The following is a 27,777-nucleotide window of genomic DNA, read 5'->3' on the forward strand; positions in this document are numbered from 1 at the left end:
GAGGAGGCAGAGAAATGTGGAAACATTTAGTGTCTTTATAACAGAAACAAGAGAGGCAAGACTTTACACATCTCATCCTTATGGCTCATCTCATAGTTACTGGAACTATGATCGCAATCTTTTTCTATATAGATTTTTTTTGTTTAGTTTTTCTTTGTGTGTGTGAGTTTTTTGGGTTTTTTTAAAGAAAATTGATCAGTGGATAAGTTATTCAAGGGAACGAAGTAAGTGTCGTCACACAATAAGTAATTATATTCTCAAACAGGTGTATTCTTATCTTATCTCATCTTTAGGTGACTAACAGTGTCTTTGTTTTGTTTTTTTTAATATTGTGTTTCTAGACAGCAAGTTTCAAGTTCATGCTAAAAACACCACGACAGTAAAGAATACTAACCATGTGTGTGTCGCCTGTGGCTTTAACTTCTCTCTGAACAGGCTGTTCAAGTACAGAATGTCTCACGTGAGACATTTTCTAAGGCGTACATAAAATGTCCATGGTGGAGTCAAACAGGAAGGGGAGGGCTCTGACTCAAACCTGGGTAAATTTTGATGAGGACTCAACAAGCTGAATGACCCCCCCACCCCACCCCTGAGTCAGCCTCCTCCAAGATCATTTGCACTTAATAACCTTAAAAGCATGTGATTAACAATGAGAGAGCACATAAACTGCCCGACAGCTCACACACAGCAAAGTGGTTACATAACCTGCAAATTCCTTCACATGTACTTTTTTTCTTTATCTGCAAGAAAATCTGGAAGTTAGCCAGTTTCTGATGCAGTGTCATGAGGAACGTGTTTGAACATGCTTTTCTTCTAAAACGCCGGTAAAAGATCATTCAGACATGTAGACTCCATGAAGCCTTGGCTTCTCTGCGTTCTTCTGTTTCATTGATGTTTTTTAAAGGCAGACATTAGGAGAAGTCGATTACAAGGACAACGTTTCTCTGTTTTATAATGGCAGGACACAGTTATAGAAGGTGGCAAGGTCAAATTTCTGATTTCCACCATCAGTCTGGATCTGTCTAGAAAAAACTGAATCAAAGAATTTCACAAGATGTCTAATTCCCTAGTTTAGACATAGTTTTGTCAGCTTACTCCTTTCTTAAGTAATCATGTTACTAAGAGTTAAATATAGCATTCCAAGATACAGTAACATCAGCATCATCTGGATGCAAGTTTGTTAGAAAAATAACATAAGAATGAATAATTCAGTTGTTAGCTATAAACCTGAACACTACAATTAATATTTTTAACTTAGCCATGATGGTTTGCTTAACCTTTTTGGATTGCACTTTACATTACAGCCCAGTAACTACAGGGTAATAGTGTGGTCATTTCATGATAATACAGGAGAAATAACTAGGTCATGCTGTTACCTACAGCAGTATAGGTAACTATTTTAACAAGAAAATGAAACTGTTTGGTATTACTGAATTATTATTGTGGTAATTACCTGGTAGCTGCCTGGAAATGTCTACATATATCTAGACATACTTAAAGGAGTAATTATGGTGACATAATGTCATTATTACCAAATTATAATCAGACAGTTTATATGTAATAACTACGAAGCAGGGCTGTGAAATTATCCATTGAATGTTTCCGTTTCATTTCATAGTAATTTGACATTGCAGCAGACATTGCCATATTAAACAATACCATGGAAACAACATCATTAGTTTCTATGTAATATCCAGAATATTCAATTTACGTATTTACTCCTGTAAATGGATGATAATCAGGTTTATTACAATGTTACATTCATTTATTCATTTTCCCAATTGCTTACTCCGTTTCTGGGTTTCAGCGAAGCTGAAGCTCCCAGGAACAGCCTGCCAGAGAGCCTCAGGGCTGCAGAGACTGTTGATGCTTTTAAAAAGAGACTCAAGACGTACATATTTAACCTTGCTTACAGATGAATTTATTTGGTTATTTTGTTTAGTGTTCTTTTTATTATTCATTTATAGATTTTTTTTAAGTCAATAAATGAATAATAAAGAACTTGCACATATACAGGTAAAACATACAATGTTATGTTCTTTGTAAAATTTATCCAAAGTGGAGACACCAACTTTTACTTAAATACACAAAGTTCAAACCCTCAGTTTTGATGGAAAGCAAGTAAAACACAAACACAAACCGAGTGGCCAGGGCTCTCCGACAATGTCATAAAAGCTGTGAACTGTAGTCAGTTAGGTGGGAATGGTGCTACACCTGAATAAGGGTTGTTTATTTTAAATCTAATCTGTATAAGTGCAAGGCTGTTGTTCACATAGCTGCCAGTTATGTGATCTTTGTTTTGTCCTTGTGTCTTTTGCAGTTTGTCGGAGGGCAACTTGTTGCAGCTTGGACAAGAAGATGCTGGGGGTTGTAAGACTGTTAAAAGATTGTTTGTTGCGCACAGAATGATGACGGGCTGCTGCTTAATACAGAAATATTTCAGAAAGGAAGTATCATTCTGAGACAACATAGATATATGCATTGTCAAGTCAAACTAGTTTCTTGTTCATCTTGTAGTTACAACTGAAGTGTTTTTGGAGATTCTCGATATTACATCTGCAACCCTGAATTGGACTAAATGGTTTACATGTTATTGTTCTATATAGCAATGTCTGCTGTAATGAAAATTACCATGGACTAACGCAGAAGGACAGGATACTACCTGCTTATTACTACTGGTATTCACAGAGTATTAACGAAGTATTAACCCAGTTTTTTAATCTGTATTAAATTTCTACATAATTACCCTATAATTACTGAGCTGTAATGTAAAGCCATCTTTGTTTTAGAAAAAAGTTCTTTTTTATTGCTTCAATAATTTTCCCACTTATTTCTCTGCTTATTTATTTACACATCCTTGATTTCTAAATCTGTTTTGAGTTGCTTTTGAAAAGTGCATTCAGATTAAATAGAGTCAAAGAAAAGCAGTTTTTTACGCTGACGAGGAAAAATGTTTCAATATGATGCCTTTAAAATTCACTGTGTTCTTTTCTCCGCCAACGTTCTGTTCAGTGACCCACATATAAACAAATAACCACCTTGTGGCTGCATAAAACAGTCGCAGTTTACATCCAGCTGACCTTTGAGTGTTGGGACATTAAATGCCGTAGCTTAGTTTTAAATCCTGTTAGACTTCTGTGTTGTTTCAGTGACCTTAACATTTGAACACCAAGATCTAAACATCATCCCCAAGACTAAAAGGACATTTGAGAAAAGTCTGATGAAATTCCTTCCACATTTAAATATAACGCCATCGATGTGAGGATGGGACGGATGTTAGGGTGGAGTAACGGACAGCTGGAGAGTAAACATAGACTGTCACTTGTAATGATTTTACATGGATTTCAGACATGAAAATGCATCTTGCCTCTTATGTTAAACCTTATGTTTATGATGATTTTGGTAATTTATTTGTAACTGCATTTTCCTTACAGATGTGACATAGTTTAAAGGGGAACAAAACAGACTCTCAAACACTTCATGTTTTGTTGTGAAGAAGCATTCTTACAACAAAATGTTTCCAAAACTCTGTTTACTTTACTTTAAATGCTAAGTTTAGGTATAAACTGCTAAACAATGAGCCAGTGGGATATTTGGTTTATAATCACATAAAAAAGTAGATTTTGATCAAATCGAAGGAAGGATTTGTTTCTGTATCTAAATTTTTCACCAACAGTTCATACCGAGCAAAAAGAAACAGATAAAAGCACAGACCAATAGATAAGTACACACAAATAAGTACTAAATAACCTACTGCACTGAATTGAAACTTGAATATTTTAAAGTCATAATCAATTTATTACACTGCCAGCAATATCATAACATCCTGAGCTGCATTATGTTAATTAACAATGTTTGCATGCAAAAAACTGAACTGGGATGGAGAGGATGAACTTATAGTGCTACTTTTAGAATATTATCACCAACATAAAGTTGCTTGGATTTGGACAGCTCACACTAGTACACAGCTTTGTCAGCTGACATAAGCTTTGTATATCAATCATATGTGTAACATGCTAATAAATTTAGATATATGCAGTGGACCTCAGTAGCATTAATTTGTTTTGGACAGGGACATTTTAATTCTGTTTCATGCTTTTTATAGGGTTTTAAATAATTTGCCGGAAAAAAGAAATTACAGACACACTGACACATTTTTTGCACCTTATAAATGCTGTACAGCTCAGGCCACCAACGTATTGATTTGTATTCTGCGATTCGCAGTAAGTAAACCCATTTATTGCATATACGTTGTGTGAAACTTTCCTACACTATCTTATCTGGTCTGTAGTATGATCAGCGTCTTCTTCAAGACAAAACCAAGAGGAGGTGCAGAAGTCTAGTTTCCTCTCAGAGAAATAGGTTGAAGTCTATACAAAAGCTTCTATCTGCTACTGCTTTCACCTTGAGTGCCACACAGGATGGTACCATACTCTACTAAATAGAAACTTGATAACTTATTTTGGGGAAGCACCTACAATCTAAATTCCAGAGAGCTATAGCTGAAAAAGTATTGTATCTCAGCATGTGCAGTGTCATTTCCAAATGCTGAGAAAAATAAATAGATGAAGGACAAAAGGAGAAGAGTCAGGCCAGAAAATTAAGATGTAAAGTAGATGAACAGAGGATCTGCACCTTCAGTTGATGCACCATTAACCAGTGGTGTGCAGTCAGGGTAGGCAAGGTAGGCAAAAAAGAAATAAATGTAATCATTCCATTTTGATAATCAGTTTATATATTTTTCACTTTCTTTATTTACTATTATCTTTAATGATAATTTCCTGTATTCTTCACCACCTATCGATTTAAAACTGAAGGCATTTAGTGCTTTTTATAGCGCAATAAAAAAAAAAAAGAAATTACTCAACAGCACCTCCTCCTGGCCAGGTGGAGAAGCTGCACAATTCACCCTTGCGCTGTGCAGTCGAGGACGTCGGCGCAGTCTTGCACTGACTTTTCCTTTTATATTGTGACAATGATGTGTGTTTGCGAATGTGCGGTCTGTTCCCGCATGTAAAATCCTTTACATAAAAGGCGCTGCCTTTCTACGTTATTGCACTATGCTAATGGGTAACTTATGTTTAAAAGGATTATTGAATTGATGCTTTACTCTCAAAGTTGATCCACGTGTTCGCTGAAGGGATGACCCTGCTAAAGAGAGTTAAACCATTTTCAATGTCCTCTTTTAAGAAACAACATCAACATACGCTTCTGGTGGTCAAGACTTACAAAGTTAAATAGTCTGGGGTCAAGTTTTTGATGTCTAACAACCTTGATTATGTTAGATTAAGCAGGCACTTACCTGTCTTTCAAACAATCATTTGTTGCAATTGCGACTGTCTGCCTACCCAACCCTAGAGCTCATGACATGTGCCTGCAATTAACAGAAGCTTTATCAGAAACAGTCTCTAAGGAAGGGTGGTGGTTAAGGAGTCAAACCAACCGTAGAGAAATGGCAAATTACACAAGAACTGGATTGAAAATCCACGACTCCAGATCTTATGAAGTGGTAAATCCTTTCCAGAGCCCTGACCTCAACAATATCGAAGCAGTGTTGGATCATCTTGACACAGAATGGAACAATAGGAAGTCAGCATCCAAAGAAGAGCTGTAAGATGTCTTTCAGCAAGAGTGGAGAATAACTCCGGAAGACTTTTTCCAAAATTACAAGACATCTTGGCCGTTAGGGTTTAGCTGTTGTTGACCTGGAACTTATATGAAATATTGACTTTCATCTTGTTAGAACTGTGCAATCAATAATTTTGCCTCATGTACTGTATTGCAGTTTATTTGCACTCACCACTGGGCAGGAATGACCTGACACCAGAAAAGCCTCTAACTCAGAGAAGTGCATTGTGTAGTTATGTTCATTATGTTTAGATTTTTTTGTTGCTGCCGTTCAACTTTTTCTCCTACAATTAGCTCTAGTTCATTGGTCACCAACTAGTGGCTTGCGGGCCAAATATTGTCCCAGTCGACAATTATACCTGGTCTGCTAGATAAACAAAATTTTTAAAAAGAGATTGCAAGTCCCATGTCAATGCAAAGAGATATGATGTTGTTTAGGGAACCATTATGTTTTATTTTACTAATGCAGTGCTGTTAAAAGAAAAGCATGGCCCCTTTAAGGTTTAGTTAGAATGAGAGAGCACGCTGGAGTCAGGGCAGGGATGTTAGAGCAGGAGAAGTTAGCTGTTAGAAACTTCCTTTTTAGCAGTGAATGTTTTGTCATTCGCTTTAGAAATAAACACCACACTGCTTTTTTAGTGATAGCAGAGTTCCGTGTTTGCTTCACCGTTGCTCGGTAAAGTGAAGGGGGTTTACGCTGAAGCTAGCTGCAGCTTTATCCAGGTGTAATCACCCCCCTTTGCATCCTGGAGGTAGAAGCAAGAAAATTTAACAGCTACTTCGACTGAGTTTTCCCCGATAGTGTGGGCAACAGACTTGAGCAGCACTGTCACCATATCTTCACAAAATGTTATGCTTGAAGAGTTTAAAAGAAAGGAAGACCAGTTGAAAAACAAAAGAAATCTGTTTTGTTGTTGATGAACACTATTGTTGGCAATGTGTTTCGTTTACTCTGTATAGTAAATATGCAGCCGCACAAGGATCAATCTTTACCTCCTAACCCACTTTCTCTTTTACAGTCACTCTCAAATTTATTCATAACTTTTCATAAAGGAAAAGACCAAATTTACAACAGTCACTCAAATAACTGAAGACTGAAAAAGGTAAACGGGAGAAATACCAAGGAGTCATGGAAGCATTAGAGAAAGCCTTGAAGGTGAAAGCAACAGTAGTACCTGTAGTCATTGGAGCACTGGAGGCCAAGTCCCCCACGCTGGACAAGTGGCTCCAACAGATCCCTGACAAGACATCGGACATATCCATCCAGAAGAGCGCAGTCCTGCAAATAGCTGAGAAGATACTGTGTAAGACCTTCAACTTAAGCTTCCTGCTCTAGAGGTTCAGGACCAGTTTCCAGCATAGAAGTTCATACATGAACAACCATATGAAGTGCCAACAATGAAATGAAATGAAAATTAAATAAAAAATACTTTATTAATCAAATTTAATATTGTAGTTGATAATTGCTGGTAATTAGAGGAGGTCTTGTTTCTGAGGCTGATGGCTGCTGGCAGGAATGATCTTCTGTATCTTTCAGTCTTACATCGGACCTGAAGAAGCCTCTCACTGAACACACTTTGTTGTTTCATCACCGTGTTGTGGAGAGGGTGTGAAGAATCCTCCATCATCTTCATCAGCTTGTGCAGCATTTCTCTTTGGACAATCAGCTCCAGCGGCTCCAGTTACTCCAAGCACAGAACCAGCTTTCTTGATCAGTTTGTTTATTCTCTTCAAGTCTCTGGTTCTGATGCTACTGCCCCAGCAGATGCTGCAAAGCTCACTGCACTCTCCACAACAGACTTATAGAAGATATGCAACGTCTTGGTGCAGACGTTAAAAGACGTTAAAAGATCTCAACTTCCCTCTCAGAGAGTCTGCTCTGACCTTTCTTGTAGATGTATTCAGTGTTGCATTTCCAGTCCAGTTTGTTGTCCAGCTGAACTCCAAGATACTTGTATTCCTCCTCCACCTCCTCTCCCAGGATGGAAACAGTGCTTTGTTTATTCTTGTTCCTCCTGAAGTCAACAATCATCTCTTGTTTTGCTGGTATTTAATATGAGATGATTGTCACCGCACCATTTAACAAACTGACTGACCAGTTCTCTGTACTCTGCTTCTTGTCCATCACTGATACACCCCACAACTGCAGAGTCATCAGAGTATTTCTGCAGATGACAGGACTCAGAGTTGTACTGGAAGTCGGAGGTGTACAGTGTGAAGAGGAATGGTGAGAGTACAGTTCCTTGTGGTGCACCAGTGCTGCTGACCTCCATCTCAGACACACAACCTTTCAGTTTCACAAACTGTGGTCTGTTTGTGAGGTAGTCATAGATCCAGGTGGTTGTGGAGGTATCCACTTGGGATTTATGGAGCTTCTCACATAACAAAGCAGGCTGAATGATATTAAAAGCACTTGAGAAATCAAAGAACATGATCCTGAGAGTGCTGCCTGAATGGTCCAGATGAGAGTGTGCTCTCTGGAGCAGGTATATGATGGCATCTTCGACCCCAAGTCCATTACAATGTGCAAACTATAATGGGTCCTGAAAGGTGTTTACTTGCTTGTTGAGGTGAGCCAGTAAGACTCTCTCCAGGACTTTCATGATGTGAGATGTCAGGGCAACTGGTCTGTGGTCATTTGGTCCAGTTGGTTGTGTTTTTTTTAACACTGGAACAAGGTAGGATGCTTTCCACAGCACCAGGACTCTATTTAGTCTCAAACTGGTGTTGAAAAGGTGCTGGAGAATCGGACATAGTTGTTTTGAGCAGGTCTTGAGAACTCTGGGACTGACACCATCTGGACATGCAGCCTTGTTCTGGTTCAGTTTCTCAAGTTGCTTCTTAATCTGATTGCAAGAGACAAACAAGGTGGAGGTCTCGGGATGTCCTGATATGGAGGAAGATGAAGCTGTGTTCTGGTCCATGACTGAGCTGCAGGGTGACAGATTGGAGGTGTGACAGGAAAGCAGTGGGCTTATGGAGGGTGTGTGATCTGCTGGGCTGAAGGTAGGGGGTGAACTGAAACTTTTGAACATATTGACATATGAACATATTCAGCTCATATTATGAAACATAATATCAAGCAAAATCTACCTTAAGTCTCCAACCCACTATTACAGGGAGTCGTAGTTTTAAATGTATCTATGTTTTACACTTTAAATCTTCCTCTCAAAGTTACATTGGACAGCCCTTTCACTGAACATACCTATCAGCGGTAGCATTCCCTTCTAAAATCATGCTGTAATGCTGGTCAAAAAGTAGAAATACTGTGATTGCAACGGTCTCCAGATTCAGCAGCAGCTCAGCTGTTATCTTAAATGTCTCAGGGGGTTGATAGCGAAGTCCACATTCAGAGCATTGATTGCAGAAGTTCAGCAAATTTCCCAGCTCAGTAAAGTGAGGCCATATAGATGATTTTCTTCACTGTTTAATGTATTTTTTTCTCCTGCCTGCTGTATGGCTGCCAGCATGACTGTAGCATTCTTTCACATCTTATATAAAGAACATTTTTAAGCAAAAAAAAAACAAACAAAAAGTCTATTTAATCTAAACATGAACTTGAATTAATTCAGATGGGTTGAACCAGTGTGAACAAAAGGCTGCCCCAAGTGATGTGCATTGTCATTTTGTTCTATTTGAAAACTGGCAGTATAGTAGGAAATTATTATCTTCCAAGAAGAAATCTGGACAGAAAAAAATCCCGAATGATAATAATTGGTGATTACTTGGTTTGTGACTTTTCTTTTTCATCTAGCAGTGTTTGTAAGTGGGGTGGGATTTTTCTTAAAGCTAGGGTAGGTGATCTTGCTCGGAGACATTTCTTTTACTCTGGGTAAAGTGCTTCCTAGTACTTACAGTAGTCTGTACATTTTTAAATCATGAACAGTAAGAAATATAGTTAGAGCCCTCTGTTTACAGTAAATTTGTAAAAACTATGACCAATCAATACATTCGAGCCGAATTGAAGTTGTTCATTTCTTATATTTCGTAAGCTTCTTCATGGCTGGGAAAATGCAGGAAGGATTTCCAGAGCCGGCTCGGTTTATTTGCCCCCTCCCGCTAAACAACCGAGAAAGAGAAAATCATTGGTGGAAAAACCTGTAAACTAGAAAAGCACTCGGACAGCGCAAACCTTCGCCACGGCATTTGAAAAAATTCCTGGATCCAAACGGTGATCAGGATCACCACCGAAATTAAGCCTGTTCTTCCTTTTCACATTTCCAACAACTCGCAAAAATGTAATTAAAATCTGTCCATAACTTTGAGTTATCTTGAACACAAACAGATAAACGCCTGTAATAACATAACCTTCTTGGCGGAGGGAATAAAAAAGCCTTGGATCACACGAGGAGCAAAACTAGAGGGGGAGGAGCCAAGACAGGGTGCTACTTTCACATCTTTTTAGCTCCCCAACATTACCTACTCCAGCTTTAAAATCTTTATTTTGGAAAATCAAGCCAATTTTTATCAGTGACTAAAAGCATGTTCTTCCATTTGAGTATCTTAGCCTTCCTGTTTTGTTTCATCAAATTAGCTCAAGATAAAAAAGTTTGCTGCTTTCTTCACTGGTCATAGTTGATCACAATGCATTATACTGTATTTTACTCACACTAGCTAAAAACTTGTTTGCTGTTGACTGACTTGATACATGCAAATGGACAGAAGGGACAATTAAAAGTTTATTGTGACAGTTATGACATTTTAAGCACATGGCAGACTTGCTAAATTTTGGGTTGTGGCTGATGGTTTACCTCAAAAGTTATGTTATAACTTGATAAAGCCTGGTAGGAAAAGGCTATATATATATATATATATATATATATATATATATATATATATATATGTATATATGTATATATGTATATATATATATATATATATATGTATATATGTATATATGTATATATATATATATGTATATATGTATATATATATATATGTATATATGTATATGTATATATGTATATATGTATATACGTATATGTATGTATGTATGTATGTATGTATGTATGCGTTCATCAGGACTAGAGGAGTCTCACTTAACCTGGAAAGAAAGTTTAAGCGTATACAAAAAAGCCTTACGTACGGCAAGAACAGCTTATTATTCATCATTGATAGAGGAAAACAAAAACAACCCTCGGTTTCTTTTCAGCACTGTAGCTAGGCTTACTAGGAGCCCGAGCGCTGTGGAGCCATGTATTCCTTTCTCACTTAGCTGTGATGATTTCATGTATTTTTTTCAGGAATAAAATTGACACTATTAGAGATCAAATTCACAATACTCTTCCTTCTACCTATAATGTTGAGCCTGTTGTGGTCTCCGAAGCATCCTTAGAACCAGGATCTGACTTGTGTCTAAATAGTTTCTGTTCTGTCCAACCCTCTGAATTAACTAAAATAATAGCTTCATCTAAACCATCCACCTGTATCTTAGACCCTCTCCCAACGAGCCTCTTTAAGGACATTTTCCCTTTAATTAATACATCACTACTAAATCTTATCAATATGTCTTTAGTGACAGGATATGTACCACAATCATTTAAAACTGCTGTAATCAAGCCTTTACTTAAAAAGCAATCTCTGGATCCAGAGGTGATAGCAAATTATAGACCTATATCTAACCTCCCGTTTATGTCCAAAATTCTGGAGAAAATAGTTTCAGCTCAGCTACATGCCCACCTGAGCAGAAATAATTTATGCGAGGAGTTTCAGTAAGGATTTAGAGCTCATCATAGCACTGAGACAGCATTGGTGAAAGTTACTAATGACCTTCTTATGGCCTCAGACAAAGGACTTGTGTCCGTACTTATCTTGCTTGATCTTAGTGCTGCATTTGATACAGTCGATCATAACATTCTGTTACAAAGACTAGAACAGGTGATTGGAATTACAGGTACAGCGTTAAGCTGGTTTAAATCATATTTATCTGATAGACTTCAGTTTGTTCATGTAAATGACAAGTCCTCCTCCCAAACTACAGTAAGTCATGGAGTTTCTCAATGTTCTGTACTTGGACCAATACTCTTCACGCTATATATGCTCCCTTTAGGCAAAATTATTAGACAGCATGGAATAAACTTTAATTGTTATGCAGATGATACTCAACTATACTTATCCTTTAAACCAGATGAAACAAATCAGCCCAATAGGCTACAAAATTGTCTCATAGACATAAAGACTTGGATGTCTAGAAATTTTCTCCTCTTAAACTCAGATAAGACTGAAGTAATTCTCGTTGGATCTGAAAAACTCAGAGCTAAATTTTCCGGTTTTGTAATGAACCTGGATGGCATTACTTTAGCTTCCAGTGCTACAGTGAGAAACCTTGGAGTAATATTTGACCCTGACCTGTCCTTTGGCCCACATATTAAGCAGGTTACTAAAACAGCCTTCTTTCATTTACGTAATATAGCCAAAATTAGGGACATTCGGTCTCAGAGTGATGCAGAAAAACTGGTTCACGCTTTTGTTACTTCGAGACTAGATTACTGTAACTCTCTATTACTGGGCTGTCCTAAATATGCCCTGAAAAGCCTTCAGCTGATCCAGAATTCTGCAGCCAGAGTCCTGACCAGAACCAGCATGAGAGATCATATTTCTCCAGTTTTAGCCTCTCTTCATTGGCTGCCTGTTGAATCTAGAATAGAATTTAAAACCCTTCTCCTTACATATAAAGCCCTCCACAACCAGGCACCACTATATATCAAAGACCTCATTGTTCCTTATATACCAAGCAGAGTACTTCGTTCGCAGACTGCAGGCTTACTTGTGGTTCCTAGAGTCTCAAAGAGCCGAGCAGGAGGCAGAGCCTTTGGTTATCAGGCCCCTCTCTTATGGAATAAGCTCCCAGTTAGTGTTAGGGAAGCAGACACCCTCCCCACCTTTAAGACTAGGCTGAAGACTTATCTTTTTGATAAGTCCTATAGCTAGGGATGGTTAGCATCCCTTAGTTATGCTGCTATAGGTTTAGACTGCTGAGGGACATTTCCTGATACACTGAGCTTCTTTCTTTTTCTCTTTATCTCTTTCTTTTACCCCCCCCCCCCCCCCCCCCCCCCCCCCCATAACAGTGTTGCATCATTAACATGTATGTCTCCTGTCTCAGCAGGTCTCCCTGGCCGGGAGTAGCAGTTCCTGTTGTCTGTTGTCTTTCTGTCCTCTTCCCCCCACACAGCAGAGGCAGATGGCTGCCTGTCCTGAGCCGGGTTCTGCCGGAGGTTTCCTTCCTGTTAAAAGGGAGTTTTTTCCTTCCCACTGTTGCCAGTGTGCTTGCTCAGGATGGGAGATTGAGTTGGACTCAACTCAATCTGTTGGTTTCCTTATATAGACTATATGAATTGGCCTTCATTATGTTTTCCCCTCTGTCTGTAAAGCGTCTTGAGATGGCATTGCCGTGATTTGACGCTATATAAATAAAGTTGAATTGAATTGAACAATGAAACAATAACCACAGAAAACAAAGAATATATTGTCTAAGATCTGCCTGTCATGCAGTCACTAAACCACTTGGTCATATGATGATTGACATAACCCCTGCATCAGAAATGACTACTCATTTCCTGTAACAGGGTGGATGAAAGAATTAGCTGGGTGTTAGCTTTGTTTGTACAAAAGCGTTGAGCTGATAAGATGGATCTTATCGCATTATAACGTGATAAGTTTAATTGTTAAACATGAAACTCATGTTCAATGTGAAATGCTTTGTGGTGAAAATGTGGAATATATTGTTGTTAACCGAGTTTGTATTTGAAGAAACTGTGCATGAAGTAGATCATATTTACTCTAGTTTACCAAATGAGAGTAAGCTGTTCATACTAGGCTGAGACGGGGAGAAACTGGGACAGCAGTAAACCTTGTGGGAACACTGCAATAATGTTGCAATGCACCTTTAAACCGGACTGCGTCTTTGTGTCTGCAACTTAATTCTGCCAGCGGTGCATATATCCTGTATAATTTTCATTTTAGTTTTCTGACAGCAAGTAGGCCATAAAGTATACCCACTGGTACATGTTAACCAAAAGCAACACACACACACACACACACACACAGACACAAATGCATATTCTCACTACGTGCAGGCAAGTGATGTGGCTCAGAAGCCCCACATTCCTGTACAACAATAAATCAGAGAAGCAAAATGAATCCTTACCTAAAATGACTGAAATGTTTCTGCTTGATGAGAACAATCTCCACAATGTATTTTGTTCCAGTATTTCTGAGTTGCAACAAGACCTACATACAGCACTTCGTGTTTCATCTTCTGAAAATAAAACATGGGGTCAGTTTGGATTGATCACATATAAAGACTGCCTTCAAGGAGGGTGAACACAGGTTGGTTTTGTCAAGACAATTTCTATACTCTAACCTGTTTTTAAAGTTTTTCTTTGTCTTTTTTTTTCCAACAATAAATCAAAGTATAACATTTGAACAGTGACACAAAAAACTGAAAAGAAGTCTTTTTCGCCAATATTGGGTTGAATTTTTTGCATATTGTATTTTGTGCTTCATGTTCTTACAATAAGACGTATCACATTATAATGTGAAACGTTTTATGTTTTTACAATAAGCAAAATAAATCATGTCATAATTTGATATGGCTGATTTTTTTAACCCATAAGAATCCAGTGTGACATATATGATACACACAGCTTCTGAGACATTTGGTATCATTTAAAAACCTTGACTCAAAATCCTGTAGAACACAATGTAATATTTGTCTTCTGCCCCTTAATGGACACCAGAAAGCAGAAGACTGTAAAAACTTTGACCTATCACATGGTAATAAATGATAAATATTCCTAAAATTGTATGTACTTTTTATTTTGTATTTTACATTTGGTTAAAGGGACCAATAATGACCTCATGTTTAAAATTTTGACATATCTGAGCACTTTTTCATGGGTTTGGTCTTCATGGGATTCTCTAATGGGATTGGCTCATAATTTCACAATCAGTCTCTTGTATGAATTAAACTAGTTGAAATAATATTTCAAAACATTTATGGGGAAATATTAAGGTAGGATATGTCAAATCAATGCAACATCTGGATAGATGTGTGTGTCAGTTCCCTTCATGAATGCTGGCTCACTGTTCGCATTGCTGCTTTGTTTTATTTCTATTCCTCAGTGCTTCTTCATGTTGGATGTTGGAAAGATACACACATTCGGGTCAGGCTAAGACAGTGTTAAGGATGATTTTCTGACCTCCATGGCAGTTCATAACACTTATAATAATTGGTCTTGCTTGTCCTGAGTTTCAATGCAAGCACTTGAAGAACAGATTTAAGCTACTAGAAGAAACAAAAGAAAATAAGATAATTGCTTATTATTCTTAATCTTTTTAAGTAAGATAAAGCTTCATTGCTGCACAATACCTTCACCAAAATTAAACTTGCCCAGTCATGAACATTTTTTTTCCTCATGTTTATAATTTAGTCGACCTATGGTTATATTTTTGTTGGGGGTGGTGGAGTGTCCGTATGGTCAGCACTGTTGCCTCACAGGAAGATAGTTACTATTCGAACATCAGCTGCAGCCTTTCTGTGTGGAGCTTGAATGTTTTCCCTGTGCATGCGTGGGTTCCAAAAACAAACTTGACAAGTTTTCTGTTGGGTTAATTGGATTTTCTAAATTCTCGCTAGGAGTGAATGAGTTTGAGTGTTTGTTTGTCTCTGTGTTTGCCCTGTGATGGACTGGTTTCCTGTCCAGGCAGCACCCTGACTCTTGCCTGATAGCAGCTGGGATTGGCTCCAGTGAGTGGGTGTAAAAAAAAAAAAAAAAAAAGGATGGATTGTGTTTTTTTTTTTCCCTGCACTGCTGTGCAAGGCTGATTAATTTCCATTGAATTACTTTTTTGTCACATTAACATGTCTTGGTGAAAATGTTATTTGCAAAGCCAGCTGAACTGAAAGCCATATCATTTGCAAAAGGAAACTTTCATGTCACCATACAGTGAGACATGAAGGAGAAGTAACTCAAGCTCAGTTTGAACGTCAAAAGTTGCTCAGTTAATAAAAGCATTTTTTGAACATAATAGTAGAGCTGAAAGATTTCAGGTTACTATAGCATCAAAAGCGCCCCTCTGTGCTTCAGAGTTTGTTTCTTTTTTCTTTTTCTTTCTTTTTTTTTTTTTTTTACAAATTCATATTGAAAAATTCTTTGCTTAAATGTGCACAGTGGGTGATAAGTAAATTAATGAAGTAGACTCCCCAGCCCTTTAGGCAAAGAGGTATATTTAGGACACATTATTCATTATAGATGGTCATTATGTAATTTTTGTGAATTTTACATGAATGAATGCATAAATTGCATTGGCGTTTTGTGTGAGTTTAAATAGAAGTACAAAGACAAATGCTCTTTGTTACATACACCAGGCAGCGTTTAACCAGGATCACCTCTGTGCTGACAGGGATTTAAAAAGATTAGTGCAGCTCAAACTTTAATTTCTAACAAAATAAAACAACTTTGAGCTCCTCTGAGATTACACATCAGATTTTCTAAACAATTAAATTACAGGAAGAATTTTTCCCCTTGCTCACTTTCATATTTCTAATTTTCAAGAAATTGTGTAAAAAAAATAAATAAATAAATAAAAAAAACAACAACACAAACTATCTGATTCTGTAACACACATCACTTTTCTATGTTTGCCAGTGGGATCAACGGATTAAATTCAAGTTCAAGTTCAATTTTATTTATATAGCACTTTTTTTTTTTACAACAGCAGCTTCCCAAAGAGTTGAAAATTAAAGCAACAAGCAACCTAAGTAACTTATCCAAAACCAAGATAACCATCAAAATAACACCCCAAGCAATCGAGTTGAAGAGGGAGTGGAGAGGATGAAGGGCAGGAGTGAGGTCAGTAGTGTGAGATTGCTAGTAAACAAAATCAACAAGCTCAGAGTGCTGAAAAGGTTTTAGAAAAAATACAGGAAAGCAGTATTATCTACTTCATTTGCTGTTGAATGTGCTGCACCTGCAGAGGTGGGGCAGCAAACTTGCACATAAAGTTCATAAAGCTCCTCTGTCCTGCCTCCTTTAGGAACATCAGACCAGAATGTGCTTCTTCTCTACTCCCCTTACAAACCCAACTGGTCACCATACAAGCTGCTATTATCTGGTTTACCTAAAGACAACAAAAACTGTAAATATAACTGCATTTAAATATATTTTATTAAGAAAATATCAGTATCAGGAAGTTTTTGAAGCACATTTAGCAGCTAAGCATTTTTACATTGTTAATGGAGTACCTTTATTTGAATAGAAGAGCTGAATACCTTTTTAAAAGTTGTGGCAGTTTTTACTCATAACCATAAACAAGGTTAGAAAGAAATGTAGGGTTTAGAATAGATATTTTAGGTCCAAAGGCCCACAAATAAATATCTATCTAAGTCATCATAATAAGCTCACAAACATAGCTTTGTTATTAAATAAGTCTTATGTAACAGTGATGCCCAGACAACTCTCCTTTTGAAACAAAACAACTTATTTATCATAAAATAACAGACTTAAAAATACACATCTGGAGACAAAGCTTGTAAAGAATAGAAGTCTATTTTAATATCAATTGGCTTAGGCACCATTAATATTCTTAATGATGTGGTTACTTTAAAAAGAAAAAAAAGAAAAAGAAAAAAAAAAAAAGGGCTGTTTAACAAAAAAAAGTCCCAGTGTAATAGTCTCACTCAAGCTTAAATAAGTTTCTGTTCATTACTGCTTTGTTGTCAACTGTTGTCAGCCCTCTCACACCAGCAGACAGCCGTCCACCATCGCAGAAGACAGCCAATCAGATTCTCTTCCTTATCTCTGGCTCCGCCCCCTCATTGGCGCGCCAACTTCCCTCGAGCCGCAGACTTCCTGGTTATTATATCCGTTGCTAAGGCAACGGCTGAGCGGCGTTACCGGTTGGTGGGGCTGCGATGACATCACCGTGATGTCGGGAATTCCTCTCCCTGTAGGGTCGCGTGTGAAGTCGTTATGTGACAGCAGAGCGGTCCCGCGGACGCTGCCGGGAGGAAGCAGCACGTACTGTATACACGTGAGGCGCAAAGTTAACCATGTTCCCTCACCCTGTTTTCATTCACTCCTGAGGAAGATGCGTCCATGACAAGACCAAGTTCAGATTTAATGATAAAACTGGGAGAAGAGACGCCATGGTCATCCTCATGTTTGCTTCCTGCTCTTGAAAACAACATCTGAGACCTGAACTGCTACCAAGGTGACCCGAGTCAGGAGGAGTTGAACGTGAGTGTGTAAGTGATAAAAAAAAATTATTTCTGATGTTTTTTCAGTTACTTTAAAAATTTCAGAGACTATAGAATAAATAGTAAACTAATTGTGATGAGAAAAATGTTGGTTACTGGGAAATTAAAGTTAATAAGTAGCATCTTTAACTAGTGTACTGATATCTTATCAGTAATGACTTCCTTAGTTGATGAAGCCGTTTTGACAGAAATTGATAGCCAGTGTTTTTATTTAAATTCTGATGTGAGTTTAAAACATGAAGACAGAAACAAGTCTTTGACTACTGTAGTTCATCTTTAGTAATGTGGGCCATTTCTTTATGTACTTTCAGTGTACTTATTAACTTTTTGGCTCTGATTTCTAGTTTTGTTTCTTTGTGTTGAACCTCATATCAGTCAGCTTATTTTTGTGACTGCTTTGTTGAGCAAACAATGACTGGCTTTATGTTCTGCGACATTTCAACAAGGCACTTCGAAGTTGAATAACAGGTTAAGTTGCAAACTCATGCAATCATTTCACATACTTTCTTATACTAAGAAGTTCTATGAGTGTATGGTTGCGAAGTTTTTGACAATAACAAATAATGGCCAGTCCTTCCCGAAAGTAAGCTCTGAAAGTTCACAGCCATATGACAAACTTCACATGATATGAGCACTGAGGGCAACAGATGGGAACACACACGCATGCACACAAAAACACCTTTTTAAGAGCAAAAAAAAAAACTTTCTGAGCAGAGAAGTTTGGTTCCCATAACAACAAGTGAGTACATGTAACAACATATTTCCCTCTAGAACTTATGGTATGAGTTTCCACTTGTGCCCCAGCAGGGCTATCAGTATTGAATCCCACCACTGAACACATTCCCTGGATGGTCTATCTGCACCCCACACCGAGCAGGACTGACCTTGTCACGGAGATTTACTGCAGAAGGGATCAGTGACAGTGTACGGACACACCAGCAGCTCAGATGTCTGTTCCTGTGCTCCCCGGGTGGCTGGCAGGCTGTCTTTAAATAGATAAGCACTATGCCAGAGAGGGCTCATGACCTGTGAGCAAGGTGATTTCTCAAGTCTATCTGCGTCTCAGAGGGTGATTCAGCAATACGCCACCCCTCTGTATTAGCTCTAGGTAGGCAGACAGAACAGGCAGATTACTGTGTTTTATCAGGCCTACTGAGAGGTTTGCTAGGTTTTGAATCTTTCTTCTGCACTTAAGGGATAACAAATTAATTCCATTCATTGCTACTAGGTGCTGATTTACTAATGTTTATCAGAAAATGTGTCTCCAGTATTCTGATAACAGAATAATCCAGCAAAACGTTGACTTCCACAAGATTAGATTTTTTTTAATATAATGTAATATGTGACCACATTATCAACTTTGGCCAATGCAATCAGATCTTTGAAATTAAAGTTTATTAGAGATATAAGACAGTTAATTTCAGTGTGTCAGTGTCCTCATTGTGTAATTAAGATTAGCAGTTTTATCTGATCAAGCTGTTGCTGCAGTTCAAAAAAATGTATTTACAATGAATTGACGTTTGTTTGTTTTTGTCTCCTCAGACGTCTGCCATGTTTCCAGATGCCTTGGAAGCAGCCGGACGGGTGGAAGGCCTGTCACTGTCATCCCCACAACCGCTGCCAGAACTCGAGGAAGAGGAGGCAGAGGCATCAGTGGATCGGGGGTCGAAGAGACGAGGCCGCTATTGTAAAAGCCTGCAGCTTCTAAAGCCCTTCAGGATCACGCACAAGTAAACAAAGCTTTATTTAAGTTTGTTTTGACCACTTAAATGTAGACGTGATGGCAGACAGCTGTAGGCCAGCATGCTGAAGGTTTGTTGTGTTTGCTGCCTAATGTGCTGACTGTTGGGGTGTAGCAGGAGGCCTTGATAAGGGATGGGAACTTATCCCCCAGCAACACACAGCACTGTGTTTGAACATAAGCCAATTGATAAACTACCACTGACCTTTATTTTCGCTGCTCTCTTAGATTTCTGTGAAGACTGTGAAAATTATTGTCCAAACAGTACAGCCATTATTCACCTGCAATTGACTCTGGCAAGCAAAGGTGCCGCATATTTTTCAACGATACGTGTGGGCCGCTCTGCCAACATAGCGCCTCGTTGTGGCCTTTGCTTATTTAGAAATCTCACCCATTTCCACATCTTCGCTCTATTTCAGGCATCAGCACCCAGTCGATAATGCTGGCCTCTTCTCATTCATGACGCTGCACTGGCTCTCCCCACTGGCACTGAAAGCCTATAAGACATCCAGCTTGTCTATAGACGATGTGTGGGGACTGTCTTGCCATGAAGCCTCCACAGTCAACTGTCAAAGGTGAGGTAACTGTGTACTGCTTCGATTAGCCTCATGAAAGTGACCTGTGGTCATAAAAAATTTCAGCATGATGCTGACAGACATTATCCCCAGACTACTGGAATTAATGGAAAATTACAAGAGGTTAAAGTTATTTCAAAGGGTATTTTTTTAGATAGTTGCCTTTTCGACTGTCATAATTAGGTTTGTCTCTTTGGTAAATTTTCTTGAACTTTTGGAAAATAAATTCAGTTACATTAGTTCATATTCATCCTTGAAGGAAATCAGGTGATGCACGTTTCACAGGTTTATAAATTCTCAAGATTTTGTCCCAACAATATAAAGCCATGTCATTGGCCTCTCTAAGCAACTAGCAAAGTCCTGGGTTTATCTTCCACACAACAGAAGAGGTTTGTAGGTCTTTACTCAGAAGCTAGCACATTTAGAAAATGTTTGAAAAAACTGGATTATAACTAAATCAGACTTGAAATACATGCAAACATGTTAATCTTACTGAAATCCATCAAAATGACAGCTAAAGCTCAAAGCTAATGCACCCAGCTAATGCAGTTAGAGGTCCTATTACTCCTGCTTGTACACTCTTACCTCCTGTACTTTTCCTCTGCGCAGTGACACTTGCACAAACTTTCATGGATGACTCATATGTGCACCTTTACCACAAAATTAAGTGTCAGAAATTTCCAGACCTAAACAAGCCTGATGCATTCTGAGTAAAGTTCCTGCTGAGAGAAGCAGCCAAAATGCAACTTTTTGACACAATGGACATAAATGTTTGGGAAAAGGAGACACAGAGTCTAAAGAAAAGAACACCTCTCAAACTGTTAAAGACAGGGATGGAACAATTATGCTTTTAGTTTGTGATGCAACCAGTGAGGATTTCACTGGTTTTGATGAGAAAGGGTCCATAAGAGTCTAGCAAATTCTGGGAGTAAGCATCGCCCTTCCTTAAGTATAGACTACAGCTGTAAGATGAAAATAAGGTGGTTTCTACAAGATAATAACTGTAAACATACTTTTAAATCCACAGTACACAGCCTCAGGGTTTAGCATTCCTACACCTATACGACATAAAAAATCTGGTCTTGAAAGGAGCGGTGCACACAAGACTGTCTAAACATCCCAATGAGCTAAAAGCCATTTGCATGCAGACAAGGCAAACTTTTCCAAAACAAGAAGTGAAAGACTCTTGCTAACTGGAATGAGTCACTGCCCAAAATACTCACAATGCAGAGTGCCCCACCAATTCTTTCAAGCCATTTTACATTTTCTTTTGATTTGGAAACTTTAAGGTATGGAAATAAGCCTTTAATATGTGATGGAATATCTCATCTTTAGTGTCATGCCTTTTAGAAATCGGCTCATGTTTTACTAAACAGAGACTTCTGTAGGACTTTGCTTTGACTTTAGATTTTTTAGGTACTCTGAAAGCATGGTGTGAGTTCATGATGTTGTGTTCAGAGTGACTTAATGGAGGAACAGCCTGTTTATCTTTACTAATACAGGGACATTGTGGTGTGTTTGGATGGAGGCTAAGAATAGCAGGGATTAGAGATTACAGTGAGAGTTGGGGCCTGACTTGCTTATGTCACTCCTCTACCTGTAGCGCACGGTGTCTCCCTGTCACACTAATTAGCTGTCATTGACTGAGATAGAAGTCACAGTTTGTTTGCCAAACTACAGCTTGAGAAACAGCAGCACTCTAAGTCTCTGAATGAACTGTCAAGACGTGCAAGAAGCTTATTAGTGGACATATGGATGCTTCTACTCAATGAACAAAAAAAGTCTATGTTTTTTCCATTGCTCATGCAGTTTCACATCTCTGCACCATGACTACACAGTTTTGAGGAGGGTGACTATTTCAGGAACTTCAGTCTTGTATCTGATGACAACTGCATGGCTTGTCAGTGACTTCCTCTGTTGAAAGATTGTGGCTATGGGCCTGCTGGTTTACTGCAGTTGCTTCTTGTGTGTTAAAGAACACATAGAAGGGCAGCAAGAAAGCAGCACAAAGCTATTACACTAGGGTGGGGGTGCGGGGGGGGATCGTCCGTTTACATAGCAAGTGCCGTTACACAACCTTAATGCAAAGCAGAGATGATGGAGCGAGGGGAAATTGGAAAAGCACCCTGGGAGAGTTGACACTTGTTGGTGCTCAGTGAGGTGCGAACCTTGAACGCGATGTCCCAGCCAACACGCTCTTGAAACATCAGTTTCGCTTGCCATCTGGCTGGTGGCTGTTAGAAACATTTCAGTCCTGTTTAATAGCAAATCATTCCCACATTTGAGCCCACACTGTTGCCGTGGTGTTCTCATTTCCATATATGTGTGTATCCATAAAATGTTGCATCGTGGAGTTTTTAAATAGTTAACACAATATTAAATCATTATTAAAGCTATGAATATGCATAACCTTTCATTCTTTTTTTAATTACTTTTTTGATGTTGCTGGAAAAAGTTAATATAAGAAATGTTCTCTGTACTTTATTCACAGTTTTCTTGAATGAGCCATTGATGAGAATTAACAACATTAAATGCACTGTTCTTGTATAGAAGTCTCATTTCTGTAATGTGGTATGAGAGCACCATCATAGAAAAATGAAAGAGGGAGAAATCAAATGAAACTTTCAGCATTTGTGGCAGTTGCAAAAAAAAAAAAAAAAAAAAAAAAAGAAATAGGAGAAAATGTTTTTTTTTTGAGAGGAAAAGTTAAAAATTGAAAGAACAAACTTGATATTTCCAGATGAAATTTAAACCCTACACATCAAATATGGTGGGACATATGATGTCTATAATGAAATATGAGTGCCCTTCTATAAAAAGACAGAAAAGAAAATGGGCCCACAATCTAAAACATTTTAGCAACATAAGAATTGTTCTTTTGGTGTGTGTTGCTGTAAATGTTAAAACTTTGAAAAGATGCTGCCAAGAACTTTGGTGTTAAGATTTTTAATAAATAAAAATTGTTTCTATTTAATTATGTATTTATTTGTCAGCATGGCCCTGACACTCTCTTCACGTTTCCGATCAATCAAGCTGCATCTGTGCTGCTCTTGGCTGCAGTTTAATTGCAGTTTCCTAGATTCGGCACCATTTGACTTCAAGTACTAATTATCAGGCATTACGAGAGTATAGTGGGCTTAATGCTCTGCCTATCTCTGATACGTTTTTAATAAAGTCGTTTGGGCATAAATTACTTTCTGCAGCTGCTCTGCTGCTGCTTTATGGCATCATTAGCAATGAAGCATTTGGCCAACAAGATATTTATTCACTTCAAGAGGCATTATGTTGCAATAGAAGTACATTAGCACATCTTCAACATGTTTGGTACCTTTCTCAGACTAATTATGCGATGCATCATTCATGATTGTATATTGGAGGTCACCTTTGCATTATTTCCACTCTGGCTGCTTTAAATTTTTCTCTGGTGGTTTTGAGCTGGACTGATTGGCTGTCAGACCATTTATACCCCCTGCAGTGCTTTTGGGCAGTCTAATAAACTGCTTTTACATCATTTTAAGTAAAGAGAGCAGTACATTGAAAATATATCTTACACTTAATGATAATTTCACCCTTCAAAAAGGGTAACTTTTAACCTGCAATATAAAATCATTTGGCGCAGCACTCATATCTCAAATAGGATGAAACATTGTTTGACCTGATGTTGAGTGTTTTCATTGTATGAATTCAGCTCAGTTACATTTCATGTCATATATTTATGGTTTTTGATTCCAGGCTTGAATTTTTGTGGCATGATGAGCTCAAAAAATGTGGGCGAGAGGGGGCATCCCTGACAAGAGTCTTCTGGAGGTTCTGCCGAACCCGCATGCTGGTGGCCATCTTTTCCCTTCTCCTAACAATGGTAGCAGGCTTCGTTGGGCCCGTGAGTATCCACCTAATCCTCCTTTCTTTTTCTGTGTTGCTGATTTTGCCAGTATACCTTTCAATGCATGAGGTGGTTTTAAAACTGCCTTTGGTGTGTGTGATAGTACATCTCCAAAGTGCACATGTTCCTGAACATCAGAAATGAAGAACTTTCACATTGAACTTCAAGAGTTCAATAAGCTGGATGCCTCATTTTTATTGTTTTCTGAGTCGGTTGCATTGTTCTTCCTCCTATAAGCAGTTTATTTGGATGTTTTCCTATGTGTGCCTTGTGTGAATACAACGACCCACTTCTAATAGCATTAACTGGATTTAGTTGTAACACAATGGCGCGTTTGTCTCACATTCATATCTGATTTATTAATGCACATGCTGACAAAGCGGTGTTGAGTGAATTCATTCTGCAACAATTTGCTTTTAGTTTCATCTGTATAACTTAACACAAAGCATTTAGGGTTATTCTTTTGATTTTCCATATCGTTCTCATCTATATCTTTGGGATCTCTGATATTGTACAATTTTCATTCTCCCCCTTTATTCTTTGTCTTTTTTTCTGGTTCTTCTTTATCTCCTTTATGTCCTACCTTTTATCTTTCTTCCTTAATTGATAGTTTTTATTCCTTTGCCTCATTTTTCCACTTTGTCCTTGCTATTGCTATTTGTCCCCAGGCTCTTCTTGTTCGAGCTCTGCTGGAGTATTCTCAGAGCTCGCAGAAGTCCGTACAGTACGGCCTGTCTCTGGTAGCCGGGATCTTCCTCATGGAACTGATGCGCTCCTGGTCTTTAGCGCTCATGTGGGCTGTTAACTATCGCACTGCTGCTCGCCTGCGCGGGGCTGCTCTTACTTTTGCATTCCAGAAGATCCTTCGCCTGCGCAGCACTAAAGACATCAGCCCAGGCGAGGTAGGTGATGTAACCCTGGAGGAAACCCATCTCCAAATGAACAAAATAATCCAGCACCACATGCCGATGATTGAAATGGATTAAATTTAGGCTCTTGTGCTATTTCTGCTTAGATCTTGACAAATCTCACAGTTTGAAGGAAAAGGGGGGGTTGTTAAGATTAGTCGCTCCACAGCTTTAGGATAATTTTCCGACAAATTAACATTAGAATAGAGACCAAATAGCTAAGCTCAAAGAAGACTTTTAATGTAAATTGTGTTGCAAATTGTCTCCCTGCCTAGTTGATCAACATCTGCTCCAGTGATGGCCAGCGGCTGTATGAAGCAGTATCAGTGGGCTGCCTGCTGGCAGGTGGGCCCCTGGTGGGAATACTTGGTCTGTCCTATACTGCATACTTCCTGGGCCCCACTGCTCTGCTGGGGTCAGCCATTTTCATCATCTTCTACCCTATTATGGTACAAATTCTCCTCAAACATCTCAGAATATGTGAAGTGTAAATTACTCCGAACAGCAAAAAGCAAATTCCTAACAAACTTTATTAAGAAAATTTAGACAAAGTAATGAGCATTATCATCGTAGCAGTAAGTTGCAACGGACGATCGTTTCTCAGCATTTCGCTTAATGAGCTGAGACAAATATTATTGTGGACTCATTATTTTTTGAGCTGGAACTTTTATGAATTTGGTCAGCAGAAGACATTTACAAAGTTAATTCAGGCTATTAAAGAACCCCACCAGCACTTTTTAAAAGGATCATAACTTTGTAGCTATCAATCTCCTGTCAACTTTGTGGCTGTTATTTTCTGCTTAAACTCAGCCTAAGGCATAGCCTGACAGCAAGAGACCTGCCACTGATGCGAAAGGCGTTTATCACTGTGCTTCCCTGGACAGGCCCAGCACAGCTAATGTGATTGTGTCTTTCATTTCCTCCCCTGCCACTTATTTCTCGTGTCATCATTTTCCCTGTTCCTGTCTGGACAGATGCTTGCGTCGAGGCTGACTGCATATTTCCGCAAGAAGTGCGTGGCGGTCACCGACCGGCGCGTGAGGCTGATGAACGAAATCTTGAGCTGCATAAAGTTCATCAAGATGTATTGTTGGGAGGACGCTTTTGCACAGAACATTCACAGTGAGTGCTCCTAAATGACTCAGCGATACATGCGGCGCTTATTTCCTGTTTGTGGTCAACAACTGCTGCCTTTCCAGGGGACTTTGTGCTGTTTAGTGCTTTAGCAGGCATCTGCATCCATCTGTATCCCAACTCAACCGAGATAATGTTCCACTTTGTTTAAAGACTTGCAAATGATCAGTTTATCATCTGCAATTAATTGTTTTCAAGGTTAATTTGCAATGTGATTATGGCCTTATGATACCTAAATGTCTGTTAAGGCTGTTCTTCTAATCTATAAATTAGTGGTGGCCTTTGTTTTCCATCCTGGCTGTAACTTGTGCATAAGAATTTATTTTCCTCTTTTAATTATTCTCCAGATTAAGCAGGTGGGGCTCAGTTTTACTGCTGTTCTGTAATAACCTATTACAGGGAAAATTAATTGGTATTCACTTTAATGGCCAATGAGCCTTAAGGGTTACAGAGCCGTTCCCTTTAATTAGTATCACTGTTATATGGATGATCAGTGTTTTTGCCCGAGATGTGTGACTCATCCTTTGTAGTTCACAGAGAAACACACATATCATCTAGAGGGAATCCAAATGGAAAATAAGATGTACCAGGAGGAGGGTGTTCTCTTATTTCACACACTGTGCAGTTAGAGCTGAAGATGCTCAAGCTTTTTGTTCTTGTGTTTTCACCCGGCGTGCTCGGTTAACAAAGCAGCCAGTGCTTGCATGTGGGAGATACAAACATGGACCAAGGGGTCAGTATTTTGGCATTTGGCTTGGAGAGTTATCAAGGCTCAGCAGGTTTTCAAGCCTTTTTCAGAAGGGAGACTCTTGTCCTCCCTCTTGTGTTTGTTTTTGTATGCATGCTTTGTTGGCTCATGACTCTGGGGGAGATGTTGATTGAATGTTCATTGGAGAACCCTTTGGGAGCCACTCAGCCAATACTTTTTGTGTGTTTTTTTCCTTTCTCACATTCATACGTCCTCCCCAGAGGTGCGATCAGAGGAGAAAGGGATACTAGAGAGAGCTGGAGTCGTCCAGAGTCTCACAGTGGGTGTGGCTCCCATCGTCGTGGTGATAGCGAGTGTGTGCACCTTCACTCTACATATGGCACTAGGCTATGACCTTACTGCAGCTGAGGTATTTATATATGGGAACCAATAATCACAATGCTCATTTCAAATGACTGTTTTACATGTCTTTAAAAATTCTTTATATTGTACTAATGAGCATTTAGAGTTTGTCTTGGATTTGTGTTGATTTGAAATCTTCATTTGGGTTTTAAAGTCACTTGCTGGATGAAAAAAAATAGCTAATAGCTGTTTTATCCTTCCACACTCCATGTCAGGCTTTCACTGTGGTTGCCGTTTTCAACTCCATGACATTCGCCCTGAAAGTCACGCCGCTGGCCGTGAGATCGCTGTCAGAGGGTGCTGTCTCAATTAAAAGATTTCAGGTGGGTAAGGCAGAAAAGTTTTCTTGTGAGACAAATCTGTGATTCAGTCTTCATCTATTTTGTTTCCGGAAATCAAGAGTTGCTTGAAATTTTTGAAAGTGGTCTTGAGCAATAGTTCTCCAGACTTTCTGAAGGTCTTTCAGGGTTTTTCTATTCACTCTTGCACTCAGCCATTGTACTGAAAGTACATTCAGTACAATGATTCTGACCAT

The 27,777-nt window shown here is 38.7% G+C and overlaps 1 protein-coding gene across 4 annotated transcripts in view; it reads left to right on the top strand.

Moving 5' to 3' along the window:
* The first annotated feature begins 17,671 nt into the window (after positions 1–17,671).
* Positions 17,672–27,777, top strand: part of LOC306762959 (ATP-binding cassette sub-family C member 5) — a 28,865-nt gene continuing 18,759 nt past the window's right edge. For 2 of the 4 annotated variants that reach the window (XM_079249615.1, XM_079249618.1), the window contains exons 1-9: positions 17,672–17,878; positions 19,433–19,620; positions 20,051–20,206; positions 23,939–24,086; positions 24,758–24,991; positions 25,273–25,446; positions 25,972–26,119; positions 27,101–27,249; positions 27,458–27,565. In XM_079249615.1, coding sequence (XP_079105741.1) covers positions 19,442–19,620; positions 20,051–20,206; positions 23,939–24,086; positions 24,758–24,991; positions 25,273–25,446; positions 25,972–26,119; positions 27,101–27,249; positions 27,458–27,565 — 1,296 coding nt within the window. In that variant the 5' untranslated portion in view covers positions 17,672–17,878; positions 19,433–19,441. Of the gene's footprint in view, positions 17,879–18,789; positions 18,928–19,432; positions 19,621–20,050; positions 20,207–23,938; positions 24,087–24,757; positions 24,992–25,272; positions 25,447–25,971; positions 26,120–27,100; positions 27,250–27,457; positions 27,566–27,777 lie in introns of those variants that run through there. The other 2 variants (XM_079249616.1, XM_079249617.1) reach the window with 2 other exon arrangements.

The sequence above is a fragment of the Telmatherina bonti genome (assembly GCF_933228915.1).
Source record: "Telmatherina bonti genome assembly, chromosome: 12".
In the NCBI taxonomy this organism is placed as follows: domain Eukaryota; kingdom Metazoa; phylum Chordata; class Actinopteri; order Atheriniformes; family Telmatherinidae; genus Telmatherina; species Telmatherina bonti.